We start from the raw sequence: 21864 nt of genomic DNA, 5'->3' as shown, positions 1-21864 counted from the left end.
ATCTGGGATCTGTCCGTAAGGGGGGGGCTCTGTCATGTCTGTGTTAATCATGTTTTTGTTTTGCTTGGTTTTTGGACTCTTTTTTTAGTTCCTGGTTTCACTTGTTTTGTTTGGTTTCCATGGTCACCCATTAGTTTCCACCTGTCAAGTCACGCACCTGTTTCACGTTTTGAGTCACGCACCTGTTGTTAATCATGTCTGTGTTATTTAAGTCCATTGTTTTTCTGTTGTTCGTCCTGGCGACCTCGCACTTTTTCATCCCTCCACTTCATGTCATGTCACAGTTCTTTGCCAAGTAAGTTTTGTTCATTTATGCCACAGTTTTTGTTTTATTGTTCATAGTTTCTGCCTTTGTGCAAGCTTTGTGTTTATACCCAAGTTTTGTATTTCCGCCTTTGTGCGCGCCTTTTGTTTCCATAGTCAAGTTTTTACCTCCGCTGTGAGCGCTTTTTGTTTATTCCTTTTTTTTATTGTTAAAATTAAACATGTATTTAAATTCACGTCTTGCACGCGCCAATTTTCCGTTGCCTTCTGGGAGAAACAAAACCCAAGAACCAAGTCGTGACATTATCCAGTGGAGATGTCTCAAATGTTTTTATTCATTTATTAACTTATTTTAACTTATATTTTAAAATATGTGTTATTATTTTTAGATGGTGTTAACTTTAGTTATTATCCAGTGGGGGCGCCTCAAATATTGTTTTTATTAAAATTATTTTAACTAAAATTTAAAAATATGTTTTACCATTTTTTTAGATGGTTTTAATTTTAGTTTTCATCCAGTGGGGATGTCTCCAATGTGATGTTTTTTTTCTTTTATTACTTTATATGAACTTATATTTTGAAATTTAATATACTATTTTTAGATGGTGTAAAATGTAGTTATTACCCAGTGGAGATGGGTTTTTTTTATGTAAGGCACTTTGTTGCCACTTGGCTCTGCATGAAAAGTTCTATATAAATAAAGTTTGATTTATCAAATTAAACTGACATTTGATTAAAATATTTAAAAAATTTCACAAAAAGTATGAAAAAAAAAAAGTAATGGGTCGGGCCTTCAGATCAAATTCTTCTTCAGGCCCCAATTAAGCGATGACTCCTGCTGCAAATAATAAATGATAAATGGGTTATACTTGTATAACGCTTCAAGGTACTCAAAGCGCTTTGACAGTATTTCCACATTCACCCATTCACACACACATTCACACACTGATGGCGGGAGCTGCCATGCAAGGCGCTAACCAGCATACATCAGGAGCAAGGGTGAAGTGTCTTGCCCAAGGATACAATGGACGTGACTAGGATGGTAGAAGGTGGGGATTGAACCCCAGTAACCAGCAACCCTCCGATTGCTGGCACGGCCACTCTACCAACTTCGCCACGCCGTCCAAACAATAGGAGTGCACAAAAAAGTCAATTCACACCCGAATCACGATTCTTAAATTGTCCCGATTTAAATCGATTCATAAATTTAGAAAATCGATTGGGAAAAAAAAAAAAGAACATTTGTATTTTTTACAAGAATCAGTTTTAAAATGTTGGCCCATCTCCAAGCAACCAGAAGGAACTTTTCCAACCTGTTTTGAAAAAGTTTCATTAGAACTATTTCACCAACTAATACAATGCGAGAATCGCTTTGAGTCGAGAATCGCGTTGAGTCGAGAATCGCGTTGAGTCGAGAATCGCGTTGAGTCGAGAATCGCGTTGAGTCGAGAATCGCGTTGAGTCGAGTATCGCGTTGAGTCGAGTATCGCGTTGAGTCGAGAATCGCTTTTAGTCGAGAATCATGTTGAGTCGAGAATCGCTTCGAGTGGAGAATCGCTTCGAGTGGAGAATCGCTTCGAATCGAGAATTGCTATGACTCGAGAATCGTCACCCCAAGAACGGGAATCAAATGTACTCATTAGGTGCCCAAAGGTTCACACCCCGAGTAAACAATACTTAAAAAAGCGATTAAGATCCAAGAGGTTCTGAGTGTGGCTTTGGATCAGAAGGTTCGGTATTGAAGCTCTGGAGGGCTTATGCTTGATGTTGCGCAGCACCAAGTGGACGAGAGCGTTCGAGAGAAGGCGGCTCTGAAGGAGGCGGCGGATCGCATCAGAGAGAAGAACGAAGAGATGCAGAAAGATCTGCAGGACGAGAGGCGGCAAGTCGGCGTTTTGGAGGTCTGTCGTAGTCTTTTCCTTTGCACGCTGGCAACTGTTGTGTGACGCTTGACTCTGTGGGCTTCACAGGAGCAGAAGAAGCAGCACAGCCAGGAGAAGTCTGAGCTGGAGAGAGAACTGTCAGAGACGAAGGCTCAGAATCAACGATTAGAAAACACAGTGCAGCAGCAGAAGCAAGAAATGGACAGCTTGAAGGTTTGGACGTTTAGTTGTTCTTCCTTCTCACGTGGAGCTCGGGTGGCGAACGTTCCGTCTTTTTCTCCTGTCCAACAGCAGGAGATGCTGGCCCAGATGACAAGTCAGATTCAGATCCGGGAGAACCCTGCTGGGAGCACACCGGGCTACGATGATGAAGGCGGCGGCGAGGGTGATGATGGTCGTTTAGGACAAACCGAGGTAGCGTGCCCAAGGAAACCTTTTGGGCATCAGAACCTTCAGCAGAACCTCCTTTGTGGTTTCCAGCTGGAACTGAGAGAAGCTCAGGCCGCCATTGCAGAGAAGGAAGTCTTGATGGAGGAGAAGGAACAGCTGATGTTGACTATCAGACATCAAAACGACATGCTGACTCAAGAGAACCAAGTACGTCATTTAATGTGGTCTATAACGTCATTTAACCTGACCCGCCACGTCATATAACGTGGTCAGCCACATTATACAATGCGGCCCGTCCCGATATTCAAAGTGGTCCGTCATGTCATATAATGTGGTCCGTCACGTCCTTAAATGTGATCTGCCACATCATTTAACGTAGTCAGTCACGTTACGTCATTTAATGTGGCCCACCATGTCATAATGTGATCTGTCACGTCATTCAATGTGGCCCACCAAGTCATTCAATGTGATCTGCCACATCATTTAATGTAGTCAGTCATGTCATTCAATGTGGTCCGTCACATCATACAATGCGGTCCGTCCCGTTATTCAAAGTTGTCCGTCATGTCATATAATGTGGCCCGTCACGTCGTTTAACGTAGTCAGTCACATCATGTCATTTAATGTGACCCACCACGTCATAACGTGGCCCACCATATCATTCAATTTGGTCCGTCACATCATTTAATGTACTCAGTCACGTCATTTAATGAGGCCCGCTGAGGGCAGCCATAATTGCGACGTGGGCCTCAATACTGCCCTGCGATGAGGTGGCGACTTGTCCAGGGTGTACCCCGCCTTCTGCCCGAATGCAGCTGAGATAGGCTCCAGCACCCCCGAACGGGACAAGCGGTAGAAAATAGATGGATGGGCCTCAATATTGACACCCTGCTTCTCAAATATTTCCTGTTACGCCTTCCCCCGCCCCCATAGGAAGATGAAAATATTTTGCACCCCCTGCCCCCATTCTCCACCGTGACTATAAATAGCATAATTTGTCTATGAAACTGTTATAACTATACCTCTGCATAACATTGTAAGCTTATTAACGATAAAGGAAGCCTTTCCTCGTCTCCCACCGTGGTTACAGTGAAGCCGAGTGTTGCATACGCTTTATCTTATTCTGGTACGGCTCCGAGATCACACGCGGCCTCCTACTATTGGAGAAGGACTGCCTTAGGGGGATGCACACACATCGTAGCACAACATGGCTAAAGCTAACGCAAACGAGAGCAAGACGTTTGTTCCCAAGAGAAGAAAAGGTTTGTCAGTGGTTTGGTTTTGCGGCCAGAGGCATATGGAACAAACGACGGCACGCTGCAAAGTTTGTTTAAAAAAGGCAGCAGGCCAACAAACTTATTCCAGCTTCTTAAACGGAAGCATCCAGCTACTTTTTGCAAACAAAGTCAGCTAAAAAGCATCTTACTGTGGTGTAATCATTCACACAAACTACCATGTTGGGAAAAAGAGCACTGTGATTATTGCTAAAGTGGTCGCTCTGCACATCGATGAAGATGAGGCGGCCAAACAGTGGAAGAGTCTGCGTTTACAGAGCATCCACAATTTATCTTACAGCCTTATTCCAAAATAAAGGACATTTTTCTCCTCAAAATTATTCACACAATACCCCATAATGACATTGTGAAAACATATTTTTCGAAATTTTGGCAAATTTATTACAAATAAAAAACGAAGAAATCACATGTGCTTATATAAGTATCTTATTGTTATCTAATCGGTTTCTTTAAAAAGTGGGAAGGGAAAAAAAAACGTCAATTGAATATTTGGGAAAAAATTCAAAATTTTATTTTTAAACCATATTGCCCAGGCTTATCTTCACCTTTTAGTCGCTGGTTATTTTGTTACTCACTTTTCCAGAACCTGAGAAGAGACGTGGAGGAGCTGCGCAGGATGTTGAATAAACTTCCTACGGCCGCACCCACCCACTCGCCGCAGCACAAGGCCACGGCATCCCCTGGGGGTGAACTTACACAGACCGACGCGGGCCAGACGCGCGAGCCCTCGTATGACGACCTGCCCGTAGGTGAGTGGCGAGGGCAAAGATCAATCGCGTCCGATTATTTGTCGTTTTCATGCTATTATTTGTCGACTCTTTCCAGTGAGCATCACCGAGGACGAGGACGAAGACAAGGTACGGAAACGACTCACACAATAAAATGACGAGTCAGCAAGCTAAATATCTACATCATGGCCTCAAAACTAGTGTTTTGTAGTACAGGTGAATTTTAGCACACTTCTGTACCTAAAGTAGTGGCAGTGTTTCCCAAACATTTAATTGTAGCGGTCCGCCAGAGAATAAGAAGACGTAGCAGCAGGGTTCCATGATGCCAGCTCAGCAACTTTGCGCCATATTTAGAGAGTATTCAGATACTTCAATCAATCAATGTTTATTTATATAGCCTTAAATCACAAGTGTCTCAAAGGGCTGCACAAGCCACGACGACATCCTCGGTTTAGATCCCACATAAGGGCAAGGAAAAACTCACAACCCAGTGGGATGTCAATGTGAATGACTATGAGAAACCTTGGAGAGGACCCCCCCCCCTCTAGGGGGAGACCGGATGCAATGGACGTCGAGTGGGTCTAGCATAATATTGTGAAAGTCCAGTCCATAGTGGATCTAACATAATAGTGAGAGTCCAGTCCATAGTGGGGCCAGCAGGAACCATCCCGAGCGGAGACGGGTCAGCAGCGCAGAGATGTCCCCAACCGATGCACAGGTGAGCGGTCCACCCCGGGTCCCGACTCTGGACAGCCAGCACTTCATCCATGGCCACCGGACCTGTGCCCCCCCTTCCACAAGGGAGAGGGGGGCAGAAAAGAAAAGAAACGGCAGATCAACTGGTCTAAAAAGGGGCTCTATTTAAAGGCTAGCGTATACAAATTAAACTTTTTTTTTTTTTTTTTTACTTCGGGTGCAACAGTGAAGGAATTCTGCTTTTTCACTAGAGAGCCTTCAGTCCAGTAAAGAAGGGTACCAAATGTCCATGTGGTATGCATGAGACGTCAAATACAGGAAGTGTTTCTTGCCTGATGCATTCACTTGAAAGGGGAAGTATTTGGTGCAGCAGTGTAGACCCAGACATGCAGGGCCTGGTGAAAGGCGAGGTGTGGAAGTGTGCGAGACATGTCCTCGAGCGTGCGGCACACGTCCACGGGCGTACCGCACGCCTCCACGAAGGTGTGGCACACGTCCACAAACAAGTGCCTCGCGTCCGCAAAAGGCGAGGTGTGGATGTGTGCGGCACACGTCCTTGAGCGTGCGCACACGTCGATGAACGTGCGGCACACGTCCACGGTTGTGCCGCACACATCCTCAAACTTGTGGCACATGTTTACGGCCCTGCAGCTCAGCCGTTGGCTAAGAGTCATGACTAGCGACACTGCTAAAAAGACAAGACTTTGGAGACACTCTTTACCTTCTCACTGAAATGCATGCGGCACACGTCCACAAGCGTGCCGCACACATCCAGGAGTGTGCAGGACATGTCCACCAGTGAGTGGCACATGTCCACGGGCGTGCAGCCCAGCCTTTAGCTAGAAGTAGTCATGATTAGCAACAGTGCAAAGACACGTCCGATAGACACTGCAAAAACTGAAATCTAAGTAAGATTGAATATCTCAAATAAGGGTGATATTTGCTTATTTTTTGTCTGATAATATACTTCTTCTCACTAAGCAGATTTTATGTTAGTGTGTTACTTGTTTTGAGGGTTTTGGTCCTAAATGATCTCAGTAAGATATTACAGCTTGTTGCTGAGATTTAATGACCTATAGAGTAAAACATGCTTGAAACTAGAATATCAATTGTTGCAAAGCTGTGTCATCAACACTCACAAGTATAAAACTGCTTTTTCAAAGTAAAAATTTCTTATTTCAAGCATGAAATAAAAAATCATGACTTTGACACAATTGTGTCTCATAATTAAAACAGATGACAGCCAAATGGACTTTGCTGTTTTATTTTCAATGAAACAATAGAAAATATGTACTCATATAGTAGTACAGTTGGCAAAGTACAGTAAACTGACAGTTAATATTAAAAAAATGTAAAATGTGACATTTCTAACAATTTTGAACAGAAATAGTTCATGCATTCAGATAAATTTTTCCAAATTACAATTTAAAAAAAAACCATATATATATATATATACAGGTAAAAGCCAGTAAATTAGAATATTTTGAAAAACTTGATTTATTTCAGTAATTGCATTCAAAAGGTGTAACTTGTACATTATATTTATTCATTGCACACAGACTGATGCATTCAAATGTTTATTTCATTTAATTTTGATGATTTGAAGTGGCAACAAATGAAAATCCAAAATTCCGTGTGTCACAAAATTAGAATATTACTTAAGGCTAATACAAAAAAGGGATTATTAGAAATGTTGGCCAACTGAAAAGTATGAAAATGAAAAATATGAGCATGTACAATACTCAATACTTGGTTGGAGCTCCTTTTGCCTCAATTACTGCGTTAATGCGGCGTGGCATGGAGTCGATGAGTTTCTGGCACTGCTCAGGTGTTATGAGAGCCCAGGTTGCTCTGATAGTGGCCTTCAACTCTTCTGCGTTTTTGGGTCTGGCATTCTGCATCTTCCTTTTCACAATACCCCACAGATTTTCTATGGGGCTAAGGTCAGGGGAGTTGGCGGGCCAATTTAGAAAAGAAATACCATGGTCCGTAAACCAGGCACGGGTAGATTTTGCGCTGTGTGCAGGCGCCAAGTCCTGTTGGAACTTGAAATCTCCATCTCCATAGAGCAGGTCAGCAGCAGGAAGCATGAAGTGCTCTAAAACTTGCTGGTAGACGGCTGCGTTGACCCTGGAAAAAAGAGCTGGACTGCTGCCGAGTGGTCCAAAGTCATGTTTTCTGACGAAAACAAATTTTGCATTTCCTTTGGAAATCGAGGTCCCAGAGTCTGGAGGAAGACAGGAGAGGCACAGGATCCACGTTGCCTGAAGTCTAGTGTAAAGTTTCCACCATCAGTGATGGTTTGGGGTGCCATGTCATCTGCTGGTGTCGGTCCACTCTGTTTCCTGAGATCCAGGGTCAACGCAGCCGTCTACCAGCAAGTTTTAGAGCACTTCATGCTTCCTGCTGCTGACCTGCTCTATGGAGATGGAGATTTCAAGTTCCAACAGGACTTGGCGCCTGCACACAGCGCAAAATCTACCCGTGCCTGGTTTACGGACCATGGTATTTCTGTTCTAAATTGGCCCGCCAACTCCCCTGACCTTAGCCCCATAGAAAATCTGTGGGGTATTGTGAAAAGGAAGATGCAGAATGCCAGATCCAAAAACGCAGAAGAGTTGAAGGCCCCTATCAGAGCAACCTGGGCTCTCATAACACCTGAGCAGTGCCAGAAACTCATCGACTCCATGCCACGCCGCATTAACGCAGTAATTGAGGCAAAAGGAGCTCCAACCAAGTATTGAGTATTGTACATGCTCATATTTTTCATTTTCATACTTTTCAGTTGGCCAACATTTCTAAAAATTCCTTTTTTGTATTAGCCTTAAGTAAAATTCTAATTTTGTGACACACGGAATTTTGGATTTTCATTCGTTGCCACTTCAAATCATCAAAATTAAATGAAATAAACATTTGAATGCATCAGTCTGTGTGCAATGAATAAATATAATGTACAAGTTACACCTTTTGAATGCAATTACTGAAATAAATCAAGTTTTTCAAAATATTCTAATTTACTGGCTTTTACCTGTATATATATATATTCCTTGCGCACTAATGACTGAAAGAGCATGCATTTGGCATGATGTCATGTTATCGATGGAAAAATGCATTTTTAGACAATATGATTTGCCTGAGCGGCTAGAAAACCCCGAGAGTAACAAGCGGTTGCCTTTCCATTAAGAAAAATAAACTAGTTTTTAGTATAAGTTTGCTGATTTCAAGAAATGTAATGCCGAGTGCATATCATTATGTCAAGATAATGGCACTAGCATTTACTTAATTTAAGAATATTTTCCAACATATTGAGAAAAAAATGTCTCATATTTGTTTTTTCTACCAAGAAAAGTGCACTTGTTATTAGTGAGAATATACTTATTTTAAGGTATTTTTGGGTTCATTGAGGTTAGCTAATTTTACTTGTTTTGGAAAGTCTTGACAAGCCAATTTTTCTTGTTCTATTGGCAGATCATTTTGCTTAGGTCAAGTAAAATACCACTAATTTTTGTATTTTTTTTCTTGTTTTTGAACACTGACTTTTTGCAGTGTGCAACACACCTCCACAAGTGTGCTGCTGCCCTCTAAGAGCGTGCGGCACTTGGCCACGAGTTGTAGCCCTGCATTTTACTAGCAGGAGTTATGACTAGCGACATCTCTTCGGTTGTTTGCTTCCCCTTCCCCCACGTCTACCAGCGTGCGATGCACGTCCGTGGCCGTGCCGCACACATCCTCAAGCATGTGGCACACGTTCACGGGCGTGCGGCACAACAACAAGTGTGTAGCCCAGCCTTCGGCTAGTCGGAGTCATGAGTAACAACAGTGCAAAGACTGTCGCACACCTCCACGAGCGTGCGGCACATGTCCACGCGACTACTGCATTTGTCTATTAGAGGTCATGACTCGTAACAGCGCAAAGACATGATGGCACTCATCCACTAGAGTGCAACACACCTCAACAAGTGTGCGACACATGTCCACAGCCCAGCCTTTAACTAGCAGGAGTCATGTCTCGCGACAGTGCTAAGAAAACAGAGCTTCACTTTTCGGCTGAGTCTACACGGGTCTAAAAAGTCCGTCCCTTAGAAAAGGGACTTGGTTAATTATGCAGATTAGCTCCAGTCACATCCACAACTAGATTGCAGTTCCATGGGAAAGGTATGAGCGCCAAGTTAAAGGTAGTTCCCTCCCCTTGACGTGTTGTCTCCTTGCTCCGCAGCCGGTGCTGTCATGCCGTCACTGCCTGGAAAGTTTCCCGGGGAGGTCTCGGGCGGAGGTGGAGGAACACGAGCGCAACCACCAGGTGTGTCCTTTCTGTACGCTCATTTGCGACAACATGGAGCAGTCGGTGTTTGAAGACCACGTCTACAGTCACGAAATGTGACGTCAGAACAAAAGGGCTTGACAAACGCCACTGAAGCGTTCGCAGTGGAAGGGGAATCTCCAGAACACCAGGGATTGTTTATTCAAAGGGTCTTAATGAAATCACAACATATTTCTATTTTGGATAATTAATCTACTGACATAAAAATACAAATAAACCCTCTTCTTTCTTCTTTCAAAAGTTGTCGATCATTTACATGTTCTGTACAGCGAGCGTGATCACGGGCTCATCTGATTGGCCTCATCGGGTGTGACATCACGGGAGGTGAGCTCGGAGAAGAGAGCAGGCAGCCAGTACTGAGGCTCGCCCGACGCCTGAGAGTCCAACCAGGCCAGGCCCTCCTTCAGCAGGTGGTCCTGTGGGGGAGGGGAATTAGGGGGCTGCTACGATAGACTGTGATGTGTTCATTGCTACATTGCACTTTTTTAGGAGTTTTGTCTATCATTCACAATCCTTTTCTAAGACAACAAGTTTTTCTTTTTTATGGTACATTACTACATTCTATGTCGTAAATGAACACTAGCAAAAGTCGGCTAACAATGGCGCTAATGAGAGTTGCTCTATTCCGCCTACAAATCGCTCTAAGAAAGATTCAAAAACCTCCATCATGGCTTTTTTATATACACACTTTAGGTATATATGTAATGTAGTAACATTCATAATAGCATATAATTACATATTTTGATCCTTTTAAGCATACGGCGGCGTATTAATTTCACAGACGCATCACAATGTCCGCTTTTCCCTTTAACAACAACACTACTAATCATGGCAGACTTGATGAGACAACAAAGACTACTTTGGGACAAATGATTATACGGAAAAAGGAGGATGATATGTTTTAGAAGCTGTGTGCTAAACAGATGCAGCTTGAGTGAAACACTAAGCATCATGTAGCAGTATTGCTAAGTGCTAAACAAGATATATAAACATAATAACATAATCACTTACTGTACAATGTCCGCTCTCACTGGGATAAAGACTGATGGGATGTTTATATCGTACCCTTTACATGACCAATTACTGTATTTTCCAGACTTTAGAGCGCACCGGTATATAAGCCGCACCCACTAAATAATACATTTTTAAAATTCCATATTAGCCGCACCGTACTATAAGTCGCACATATATACAGTACTTTGTGAAATTAAATATTTTGTAAATGTTTATTTACATACCTTGACTGTTTCCAAACGGTGTCTTTAACACAGCAGTAAAACGGCTGATCAAACAAAACAAAAGTCATCGTCATGGACGCACTAGCTGCAAAAGCTAGCTCTCCAAACAGCTAAACAAATTCAATAACTCTGCGGTGACGTTTTGGTAAATTTACTGAGGAATTAGTGAAACTGAAACAATACAAAAACAATTCCATTGTAAGGTAATAATACTAACACAGACACCTGTAAACGTGTTAGTCTACTAGCCAACGCCAACGACGCTACCTTCATTACATTGGGATAGCACGTACAAATATGCATGAAAACACTCTTACAGACATCACACGTGGGACGTTTTAGTAAGTATGAATTATTTTAGTTTAAGTGTAAAACTTACAAACGTTGCTAGTAGTGATGAATGACGAATCCATACAAGTAGAAACGCTATGGACGGTTAAAAGACGGAATGGCACTTCTACTTCCGCTTGAAAGCTCTAAAAAGAAGAGCAACCAACTTGTCCAAAAGATGGCGCCATAGCACAAACGATTACACACTTATTCAGTATATTTGCTTCTTTCTTTTTTTAAACTATTTGCATTATGGCCGTCAGCGAAGAAAAATCCATGAATTAGCCGCAGAGAGTGTAGTAAAAATTTAGCAGTTTACACTATGGAATTTGCGGTAATCCTAATTCTCAAACAGGTAAAAAAAAAAATGGTGAGGCAAACAAGCGGCTTTTCTCATCATCTGCGGGTCTGAGTTGGATGTCAAAGTTGACCAACTTGTGGGTTTATGTCCACAACTAGAGATATCCGATAATGGCTTTTTTGCCGATATCCGATATTGTCCAACTCTTAATTACCGATTCCGATATCAACCGATACCGATACATACAGTCGTGGAATGAACACATTATTATGCCTAATTTTGTTGGGATGCCCCGCTGGATGCATTAAACAATGTAACAAGGTTTTCCAAAATAAATCAACTCAAGTTATGGAAAAAAATGCCAACATGGCACTGCCATATTTATTATTGAAGTCACAAAGTGCATTTTTTTTAACATGCCTCAAAACAGCAGCTTGGAATTTGGGACATGCTCTCATGAGGAGGTTGAGGTGGGCGGGGTGGAGGGGGTGTATATTGTAGCTGCAAGGGGTTCTGGGTATTTGTTCTGTTGTGTTTATGTTGTGTTACGGTGCGGATGTTCTCCCGAAATGTGTTTGTCATTCTTGTTTGGTGTGGGTTCAGTGTGGCGCATATTTGTAACAGTGTTAAAGGCCTACTGAAACCCACTACTACCGACCACGCAGTCTGATAGTTTATATATCAATGATGAAATCTTAACATTATAACACATGCCAATACGGCCGGGTTAACTTATAAAGTGACATTTTAAATTTGCCGCTAAACTTCCGGTTCGAAACGCCTCTGAGGATGACGTATGCGCGTGACGTGGCCCGGCGAACACGGGTATGCCTTCCACATTGAAGCCGATACGAAAAAGCTCTGTTTTCATTTCATAATTCCACAGTATTCTGGACATCTGTGTTCGTGAATCTGTTTCAATCATGTTCATTGCATTATGGAGAAGGAAACCGAGCAAGCAAAGAAGAAAGTTGTCGGTGCGAAATGGACGTATTTTTCGAACGTAGTCAGCCACAACAGTACACAGCCGGCGCTTCTTTGTTTACATTCCCGAAAGATGCAGTCAAGATGGAAGAACTCGGATAACAGAGACTCTAACCAGGAGGACTTTTGAAATGGATACACAGACGCCTGTAGAGAACTGGGACAACACAGACTCTTACCAGGATTACTTTGATTTGGATGACAAAGACGCAGACGTGCTACTGTGAGTATGCAGCTTTGGCTTTTTTTTGCGTATGTACGTAACTTTTTTAAAATATATAAGCTTTATGAACCTTGGGTTAGGTGAACGGTCTTTTGGGCTGAGTGATTGTGTGTGTTGATCATGTGTTTGAATTGTATTGGCGTGTTCTATGGAGCTAGGAGCTAGCAGAGGAGCTAGGAGCTAGCATAACACGTACCGTACCGTACGTGCGCGTCACGTACGTAACTTTTTAAAAATATATAAGCTTTATGAACCTTGGGTTAGGTGAACGGTCTTTTGGGCTGAGTGATTGTGTGTGTTGATCATGTGTTTGAATTGTATTGGCGTGTTCTATGGAGCTAGGAGCTAGCAGAGGAGCTAGGAGCTAGCATAACACGTACCGTACCGTACGTGCGCGTCACGTACGTAACTTTTTAAAAATATATAAGCTTTATGAACCTTGGGTTAGGTGAACGGTCTTTTGGGCTGAGTGATTGTGTGTGTTGATCAGGTGTTTGAATTGTATTGGCGTGTTCTATGGAGCTAGGAGCTAGCAGAGGAGCTAGGAGCTAGCATAACAAACACGCAGGTGTTTTTATGCAGGATTAATTTGTGGCATATTAAATATAAGCCTGGTTGTGTTGTGGCTAATAGAGTATATATATGTCTTGTGTTTATTTACTGTTGTAGTCATTCCCAGCTGAATATGAAGTCACCCCCGGCTCTCACAGCATCTTCCCTATCTGAATAGCTTCAACTCCCCACTACTCCTTCACTTGCACTTTACTCATCCACAAATCTTTCATTCTCGCTCAAATTAATGGGGAAATTGTCGCTTTCTCGGTCCGAATCTCTCTCACTTCATGCGGCCATCATTGTAAACAATAGGGAACTTTGCGTATATGTTCAACTGACTACGTCACGCTACTTCCGGTAGGGGCAAGCCTTTTTTTTATCAGATACCAAAAGTTGCAATCTTTATCGTCGTTGTTCTATACTAAATCCTTTCAGCAAAAATATGGCAATATCGCGAAATGATCAAGTATGACACATAGAATAGATCTGCTATCCCCGTTTAAATAAAAAAAATTCATTTCAGTAGGCCTTTAAAGTTGTTTATACGTCCACCCTCAGTGTGACTTGTATGGCTGTTGACCAAGTATGCTTGGCATTCACTTGTGTGTGTGAAAATCCGCAGATATTATGTGACTGAGCCGGCACCCAAAGGCAGTGCCTTTAAGGTTTATTGGCGCTCTGTACTGCTCCCTATGTCCGTATACACAGCGGCGTTATAAAAAGTAACAAATTTTACTTTTTGAAACCGATACCGATCATTTTGAAACCGATACAGATAATTTTCGATATTACATTTTAAAACATCTCTATCCACAACCTTCTACTATCCAGGTGAGAGACATGATTTATAATCTAGAATTAACACTTACTAACTCAGAGGCGATGCAGCATAAACTGGTTAGCGCTCTGAGAGCACGGTGCCGCTAAAAGTAGTTCCTCTGTGTTAGCGCTTACAACAATATCAATAATACTTGGTAAATATTCAGGTCACGAGATCTAAATAGAGTATTGTTGGCACATTTTGGATGTTTTTTTAGAGGGCTTTATGGATGGAATACTGTACTACTTTTAGCTGCATTGTTAGCCACTTGGTATTTGCCATATTTTACGACTTAGAATGCATTAAAAAGGGTTTATGATAGGCAAAATTCCAAAAAAAGTGCAATTCCCCTTTAAGAGCATGCGCTGGCTTTTAGCTGGAGGTCTGGACCAGAAGGGTGAGGACCAGCGGTGCCTATATTATTAGCGTTGGACCATTGACAGCGTGCACTCACCAGGACTTGACACGCTCGCTCCTTCTCCCACTTGAGGTTGCTCTTGATCTCGCCGACGGTCACGTAGCCTTTTTTCTGCACAGCCAAGACCACAGCGTCAGGTTTGTCCCGCAACAAAGAACAAATCCAGAGTTACCTCGGCCAGCTGCAGAACCACTGTGTGGTCCATGTTGAGTTCCGCCGGCACCGACTGCACCAGGTAGGAGCCGCCGACCGGAATCATCCCGAAGCCGCTGCCCATGACCTTGAGTTTCTTGATGGCCCTCACCAGGTCGTCCCTGGCAGACAACACGTCGTCAACGCTTGTGTTCCTCCAGCTGAGGCCAGGACCTTGTCGTCTTACTCACTGGCTCACGTCCTGCGCGTATTTGCCGCGTCCTTTTAGCACCCTGAGGTGGAGTTCGTCCAGCGTGATGAGCCCTGGCGGAAGAAGCCACATTCCCACCGTCGGTCACGTGTACGAGGCCGAGTGGTCACATGACTCACCTCCGTTGCGGTGTTTGAGCGCCAAGCAGACCTCGATGATCTGGACGCCGAGCTCGTAGTAGAAGTCGCCCACTCCCAGCATCTCTGACCAGAACCCTTTGCCAGCTGAGAGTCAAGAGTCACAAAGTCGGATTAAAAACATGACACAACTTCATGCGTGCAAATTAGAGAAGGGCTGATTATCAACACAGATATTTGGCATTTTGGACATTTATCAATTTTTTTTATTCGGTATTTGCCTTTTTTTTGTTTTTTACAACTAAAACAGGACTACATAAGCGGATACAATATATACACATATGATACCAGTATTTAGTATTTTCAAAAATCAATCATTAGTGAAATAGATAAATAATAAGCCTGCTCTAAATGAGAAAAGCTCCCTTTTTGCTGGAGCCCAAATTCCTATTTCTTTAATTAATTTAACAATAAATAGTACTCTCATTGTCAATAATTCACCCCAAACAGGACATTTATTTGACTTCTTGTGACCACGGCCGCCCCCTTTGTCTCCTTCTTGCAGTGCTGGTCGCCTCTGCTTACATGTCAAAACTTCCCATTTTTGCCAGGAAGACCAGTTTTTGTCCTTCTCTCCTGGTGTATTCCCGGTCCTGTTTTGGCTACTGCCGCGATGGAGTCGCTCGACAAGCGTCTGGCCATAACACTCAGAGCGTGGGCTCATTAAAGGAGCGCCACAAGTTTCATGATCAATCAAATAAAAACGCAACAGAGATGGACGGACATGAAGACGACAGAAAAGATATCTCTGCCAAAAATGCAAACTTTGTGGAGATATCTTGACAAATATGAGATGATTATATAAGTAAAAAAAAGAGCAGGCAGCAGCTCACACATTATCATACTTTCTGTAACATACAGGAAGAAATTGTCAGCCATTCTGAAAAATGTCTCAACTATAATCTACGTGAAAGAGCCCAGAATTGTTTTTATTTAAATGTTGACAATATTTGAAACCTTACAATGTAATGTCCGCAGAGAGTCTAACGCACAAATGCAGGGGTCCACTGACCAGCGCTAAATGACCTGCAGATGACCTGATTCTGGGTCGGGGTTTTATAAGTAGCAGAGCAAAAAACCCACGTTGCGATCTATTGAGAGTGGCCTGCCACGAAAGAATTACACCCGCTACAAATAAAATTTAAAAAAAATATATATATATATATATTTTTTTTTTTTTTGTCCTCTCCAGCTTGTCAGGCAAATCATATAGTAGATGTAGATGCCCATAATCGGCTGTTCAGATTTACTTTACAAAAGAGAAGTGTAGGATACTTCTCTTGTTGCCTTATTTGTATTTGACTTTATTAAATGTATTTATATTAGAAACACAACATGTGTATATAACAAAGGGTGCAAAGTCTGCAGGCAGTAGGAAACACATGGTTAAGTGTAGGGAGTAAAACTGATGGCAGCCTAAAGTTCAAGATATTTGGAGCTCTTTGTTCAGTGGATCAGATGTTTGATGAAGCTCTGTGTCTATCTACCACCACTACTGTTTTCTGTTTATTTGTTACTGACTGTGGCAGGACACCTCTGCCTCTGTTTCACTTTATGTTGCTGATAAATAATATGGTTGTAGTAGTAGGCTAAAGTTACATTATTTAGTATGCACTAATTAAAGGGGCAGAGCTTTGAGACATTTTAGCTTTTATATTTTGTAACATATATTTTTTGTAAGAACCACAATTAATAAATATATTTCAATGAATAACTTATTGTTCAAATCTGTATATAAATATGTACATAAAGTGTTGTAATTATATTGTAAAATGGATGGATGGATGTTTAAAACAAAACTGTTATTATTAATTAGTAAGTATACATTTTTTTTAGCCTTTTTAGAGAAAATCAAATCATTGTAGTAAATTATGCAAAGTACTCGATGATGTCATGGTGACCACGCCCATAGCCACGCCCCCACCGCCACAGGTATCTTGGCAGTTTATGGGAAACACTGTATTAAATCCATAAAGTGGTTTAAAATGGAGTAGATGAGTTATTGTGATGTAGAGAAATGTCATATTTTGACCAATTTTCCCAGGCCCAGGAGATGTTCCATATTTTGAAATAAAACGATGCTCCTCTTAGACACACGTAATAAAGGTGTTTGATGTGTTTTGCTGCTAAATTAAACACAACATCAAACATTATAACTACTGGTCCCACCTTTCCTAAAAAATAATATTAAAAAAACAACTTAAAGCCTTGTCCAGATGTTTACTGATATATATAATATTTATGTTTAAATAACTTAAATAACTCCAAATATCTCTTATCGGCCTCCACGACTGCTAATGATCAGTATCGACCCTGAAAAAAACAAATCTTGTTGAAATATTTTTCACGGCGGCTCTCACAGGCAAGCGGGTCGACTCCGATGGTGGCGCACATCTCCTGAAACTGGACCCGGAACTGAGAACTCTTGCGGATTTCCTGTTTGTGTTTGCTGGCAAACTCCTCCAGGTTGAACTTGAAGGTGTCCAGCTGTTTGGACATCTGCAGGAGAAAGACAACATTTGTTTTGAAGGCTTCAGAGAAGAACCGGAAGCATCACACAAGCCAACAAAACTGACCGCCCTCCTTTGTCCTTTCACATCCTGTTTTTACCTCGCGCAAAAAAAACTGCTGGGCCGCTCGGCAACATTCAGCTAAATAAATCCCCATAACACGCGTCCTGCGGTCTGTAAAAAGTCAGCCTTTCAAAATAAAAGCATCACTGCACAGGTGACAAAATGTCACGTGATTTAAACAAAAAGACAGCACAGCGATGATGGACATGAAGACAACCGCATGTTTCTTGTTGACGTCGCAAATGGCGATCTTTGCTGTGTGCTCCGTGAAATCATTGCGCTCAGAAAATAAGTTTGGGAAGTGCTTAAAATGAGCAAACATTGTGAGTATTACATGTTATCACGACTGTGCCTGTTACTACATTACATACACACTTACAGCGCAGTGTTTCCCACACATTCATTTATTTGTGGCGGCCCGCCACGAAAGACTTACATATATATATATATATATATATATATATATATATATATATATATATATATATATATATATATATATATATATATAGTTGATGTAGATGCCCATATAGGCTGTTCAGATTTACTTTACAAAAGAGAAGTGTAGGATACTTCTCCTGTTGCCTTTTTTGTATTTGACCACTACTGTTTTCTGTTTATTTGTTACTGACTGTGGCAGGACACCTCTGCCTCTGTTTCACTTTATGTTGCTGGTAAATAATATGGTTGTAGTAGTAGGCTAAAGTTAAATTATTTAGTATGCACTAATTAAAGGGGCAGAGCTTTAAGAGAAATTTTAGCTTTTTTTTTTTTATAAGATATTTTTTTGTAAGAACCACAATTAATAAATATATTTCAGTGAATAACTTATTGTTCAAATCTGTATATAAATATGTACATAAAGTGTTGTAATTATATTGTAAAATGGATGGATGGATGGATGGACGTTTAAAACAAAACTGTTATTATTAATTAGTAAGTATACATTTTTTGAGCCTTTTTAGAGAAAATCATATCATTGTAGTAAATTATGCAAATTGATCGATGATGTCATGGTGACCACGCCCATAGCCACGCCCCCACCGCCACAGGTATCTTGGCAGTTTATGGGAAACACTGCAGCGTGTAAATAAAACCTTGTTGGAGGTTTTTCTTTTATTACCTGCATTGTATGTCGCCTCTTGCTAGCAATTTTTTTACAATTTAGAATGTACAAATGATAAATGGGTTATACTTGTATAGCGCTTTTCTACCTTCAAGGTACTCAAAGCGCTTTGACAGTATTTCCACATTTACCCATTCACACACACATTCACACACTGATGGCGGGAGCTGCCATGCAAGGCGCTAACCAGCAGCCATCAGAGGCAAAAAGTGAAGTGTCTTGCCCAAGGACACAACGGACGTGACTAGGAAGGTAGAAGGTGGGAATTGAACCCCAGTAACCAGCAACACTCCGATTGCTGTGATTGTTTGTCTCATATAAGGATTGTGGATGATGGGCAAAGTTACAAATAAAGAACAGTGGCCCTTTAAATAGAGGTGTATAGTAATGCGCTACATTTACTCGTTAGTTACTTGAGTAACTTTTAGGATGAATTGTACTCGTTACTGTCGTTTTAATGCAACAAACTTTTTACTTTTCCTTGAGTATTTTTCTGACGATGAAACTACTTTTATTTTGTTACATTGAGTTTCACTCTGATCGCGCTAATTAATTGTATCATCATGATAGTTCTTTATAACCTATTGATTGAGGTAGGGCTAGGCGATATGGCTGAAAATTGTATCACAATATAAGTTTTTTACATTGATCGGTATCCATAATTGATATTTTTTATGACCTATGGAGAGTAAGGAGCAGAAAAAAAAGATATGAAATGTAAACATTGTTATTTCAATGTAACAGCCCTCTGATTATAATCCATCAGCTATCAAGGCAGAAAGGAAATGTCAACAGACTCAACACAACCATGGAAAACACTCAAACAAACCAAATAGTAAAATCACATTGAACACTTAATAAGCTCTTAAAATGAAGGTGCAAAAATAAGGAATATGTAAGAAATGCTTCACAAAGTGTAAGAAAATAGCGCAAAGTGTGAAAATGTAAACATACAGATACCTACGAACTATTTTCTGTATAAGTTGTAAGTTGGTCTGTTATTCTTATTTAAATATGGAAAGGAACGTATGTTATACAGTAATTATTATTCAAATAGTATTGGACTAATTTAGTAATATTTTAAAGTAGCACACTTGTTAGGCTTTTTAATGTATTTTATTTATACAGTCCGCCACCGTATACCCAAATAGGCAACGGACGAGGGTTGACAAGCAAGGAAGTGGGCGTGGCTAAGGACTACGGCCCCTTTGAAAAAATCTAAAAAAAGTGCCATACTGTCCAGGTGACTTTTCCTCTTTTATCCACAATTTCTTCATTTTGACTTTCTCTCCTCAATCCATGCAAAGAATCAACCGTGGGACAACAAGATGGCGAAACCGAAATTAGATAGATAGTACTTTATTGATTCCTTCAGGAGAGTTCCCTCAGGAAAAAAATAGTTAATAGTTGATACGGCTACCTGATTGTCACTCCCACTGATTAGTGATCACCTGCTCAGTTACCAGAGTGCTCGTGACTCCCCTCACCCCAAAAAATATGTATATCAAACCAATTTTTTTTAATATCGATTATGTGTTTATCGCGATGTATACTGATATTATTTTATCGGCCTAGCCTTTTTTACCAGAATTGTTAGTCGCCTCTTGCTAGCAATTTTTCACTATTTAGATTTAAAATGTATAGATAAGAAAGACTTGTGTTGTTGTCTCACATGAGGATTGTGAACGACGGGCGAAATTGGGGAGAAAAAAAGTGCAGTTCTCCTTTAAGCAGACGTGTGTAACGTGCTACGTTTCCTCGTTAAATTTACTAATATGTAACTTTTTGGATATGCTATGTAGTGTCTGTCTCTCGCACGCATACACACCAACTATTTATCATTTATAACTAGGATTGTAGTGCAAGTACCAATAAAAATAGCTACTAAATAAATCAAAAGTTTCTCACCAGTTCTGAGTACTTTTAGTTGTTTCACTAAATGTGGGATCTGCATACGATGTCGCTGTGGCTTGTGCAGCCCTTTGAGATTAAGTGCTATATAAATAAACTTCGATTGATTGATAAATTGGCAACACTAAATTGGCCCTAGTGTGTGAATGTGAGTGTGAATGTTGTCTGTCTGTGTTGGCCCTGCGATGAGGTGGCGACTTGTCCAGGGTGTACCCCGCCTTCCGCCCGAATGCAGCTGAGATAGGCCCCAGCACCCCCCGCGACCCCAAAAAGGGACAAGCGGTAGAAAATGGATGGATGATTGCTAAAATACTTTGACTGACTAATTTTTACTTTTACTTGAGGACAATTTTTGACTACTGGATAAAAAAAGAATGCACAAATAAAAGTGAACTTGCCTGAATTAGTTGATCCTCTGCCAGGACATTTCCTCTTTCTTTATATTTTGCCTGGAAAGAAAAACAGAAATGTGAACTGTCAACAATGGTGACGTTCTTTCATGATTTTTTTTTACCTCTGCTAACTTCTTTTTGGCAATAGCGCCCGCACCGACGCCCCTCCGATGCATTCTGCTGCTACTTGTTTGACGTAAATACAAATAAAAAGAATAATGTACAAAACGTTGACAGGTTTTTAACGCTGCTAACGAAGCTAAGCTAATGCTATGTTTATATCCGCATAGGTAAGCGCTTCTGTTTTTACCAACACGTATTCTACTTTTAGCATGTGAATTATCCTAGATTCTGCATACGAGAGTAACGATATAAAGTATCATTAAAATCTGTCATTTTATTTGAGAAAAGATCAGTTCTAACTGGAGAGGTTTTGGCTACTTCCGTGATGCTGCTCCATTCTGATTGTATGCTAGTTACACTGCCCTCTAATAGTTACACTGCCCTCTAGAGGATTGGAGAGTATAGCAGCCCCGTTTGTGTGAGTCATTGCATAATTTTATCGTGGGAACTGCAATATAAATATTATTATTACCGCACAGATTTTTAGGAATACAAACATTCAGATTATAACTGTTTGAAATGTATGTATGTATGTCTAATTGAAATGTAAATGAATGTCACGTACTGATGATTGAATATCTAAAAATTGTTTTTTTAATATATGGCATAATTATTTATCTAAATCTATTTTGGTTGTTTCTAAGGAAGTCTGTTTCCACCACAAAAAAATACTCCCAATGATAAATCAAAATTATCCATCAATCCATTTCCTTGAGTTTAACAATCCTAATTATGTAACAAAAAGTCGAAATT

At 40.9% G+C, this 21864-nt stretch overlaps 2 protein-coding genes across 3 annotated transcripts in view; one reads left to right on the top strand and one right to left on the bottom strand.

Moving 5' to 3' along the window:
* The window catches only part of calcoco2 (calcium binding and coiled-coil domain 2), a 31236-nt gene extending 21419 nt beyond the window's left edge, over positions 1 to 9817 (top strand). The window contains exons 5-11 of the mRNA XM_062056870.1: positions 2040 to 2165; positions 2235 to 2360; positions 2439 to 2561; positions 2628 to 2744; positions 4416 to 4581; positions 4658 to 4689; positions 9473 to 9817. Of these exons, the coding sequence (XP_061912854.1) occupies positions 2040 to 2165; positions 2235 to 2360; positions 2439 to 2561; positions 2628 to 2744; positions 4416 to 4581; positions 4658 to 4689; positions 9473 to 9637 (855 nt within the window). The 3' untranslated portion in view covers positions 9638 to 9817. The remainder of the gene's footprint in view (positions 1 to 2039; positions 2166 to 2234; positions 2361 to 2438; positions 2562 to 2627; positions 2745 to 4415; positions 4582 to 4657; positions 4690 to 9472) is intronic.
* Positions 8258 to 21486, bottom strand: snf8 (SNF8 subunit of ESCRT-II). 2 transcript variants are annotated; one of them, XM_062056882.1, is made up of 8 exons: positions 21111 to 21486; positions 20995 to 21045; positions 17347 to 17485; positions 14969 to 15073; positions 14830 to 14902; positions 14619 to 14760; positions 14483 to 14557; positions 8258 to 9993 (listed from the first exon to the last, which is right to left on the bottom strand). In XM_062056882.1, exons 1-8 carry the CDS (start codon positions 21162 to 21164, stop codon positions 9856 to 9858), a joined length of 777 nt encoding a protein of 258 aa, XP_061912866.1. In that variant the 5' UTR covers positions 21165 to 21486; the 3' UTR covers positions 8258 to 9855. The 2 variants fall into 2 exon arrangements, with proteins under 2 accessions (XP_061912866.1, XP_061912867.1); XM_062056883.1 differs by having other exon boundaries at positions 20995 to 21070; positions 21111 to 21485.
* Positions 21487 to 21864: the final 378 nt, after the last annotated feature.

Source organism: Entelurus aequoreus, linkage group LG08 (genome assembly GCF_033978785.1).
Source record: "Entelurus aequoreus isolate RoL-2023_Sb linkage group LG08, RoL_Eaeq_v1.1, whole genome shotgun sequence".
NCBI classification, from domain to species: Eukaryota; Metazoa; Chordata; class Actinopteri; order Syngnathiformes; family Syngnathidae; genus Entelurus; species Entelurus aequoreus.
The sequence above is the reverse complement of the archived record's forward strand: the minus strand, read 5'-3'. Positions and strand labels throughout refer to the sequence as shown.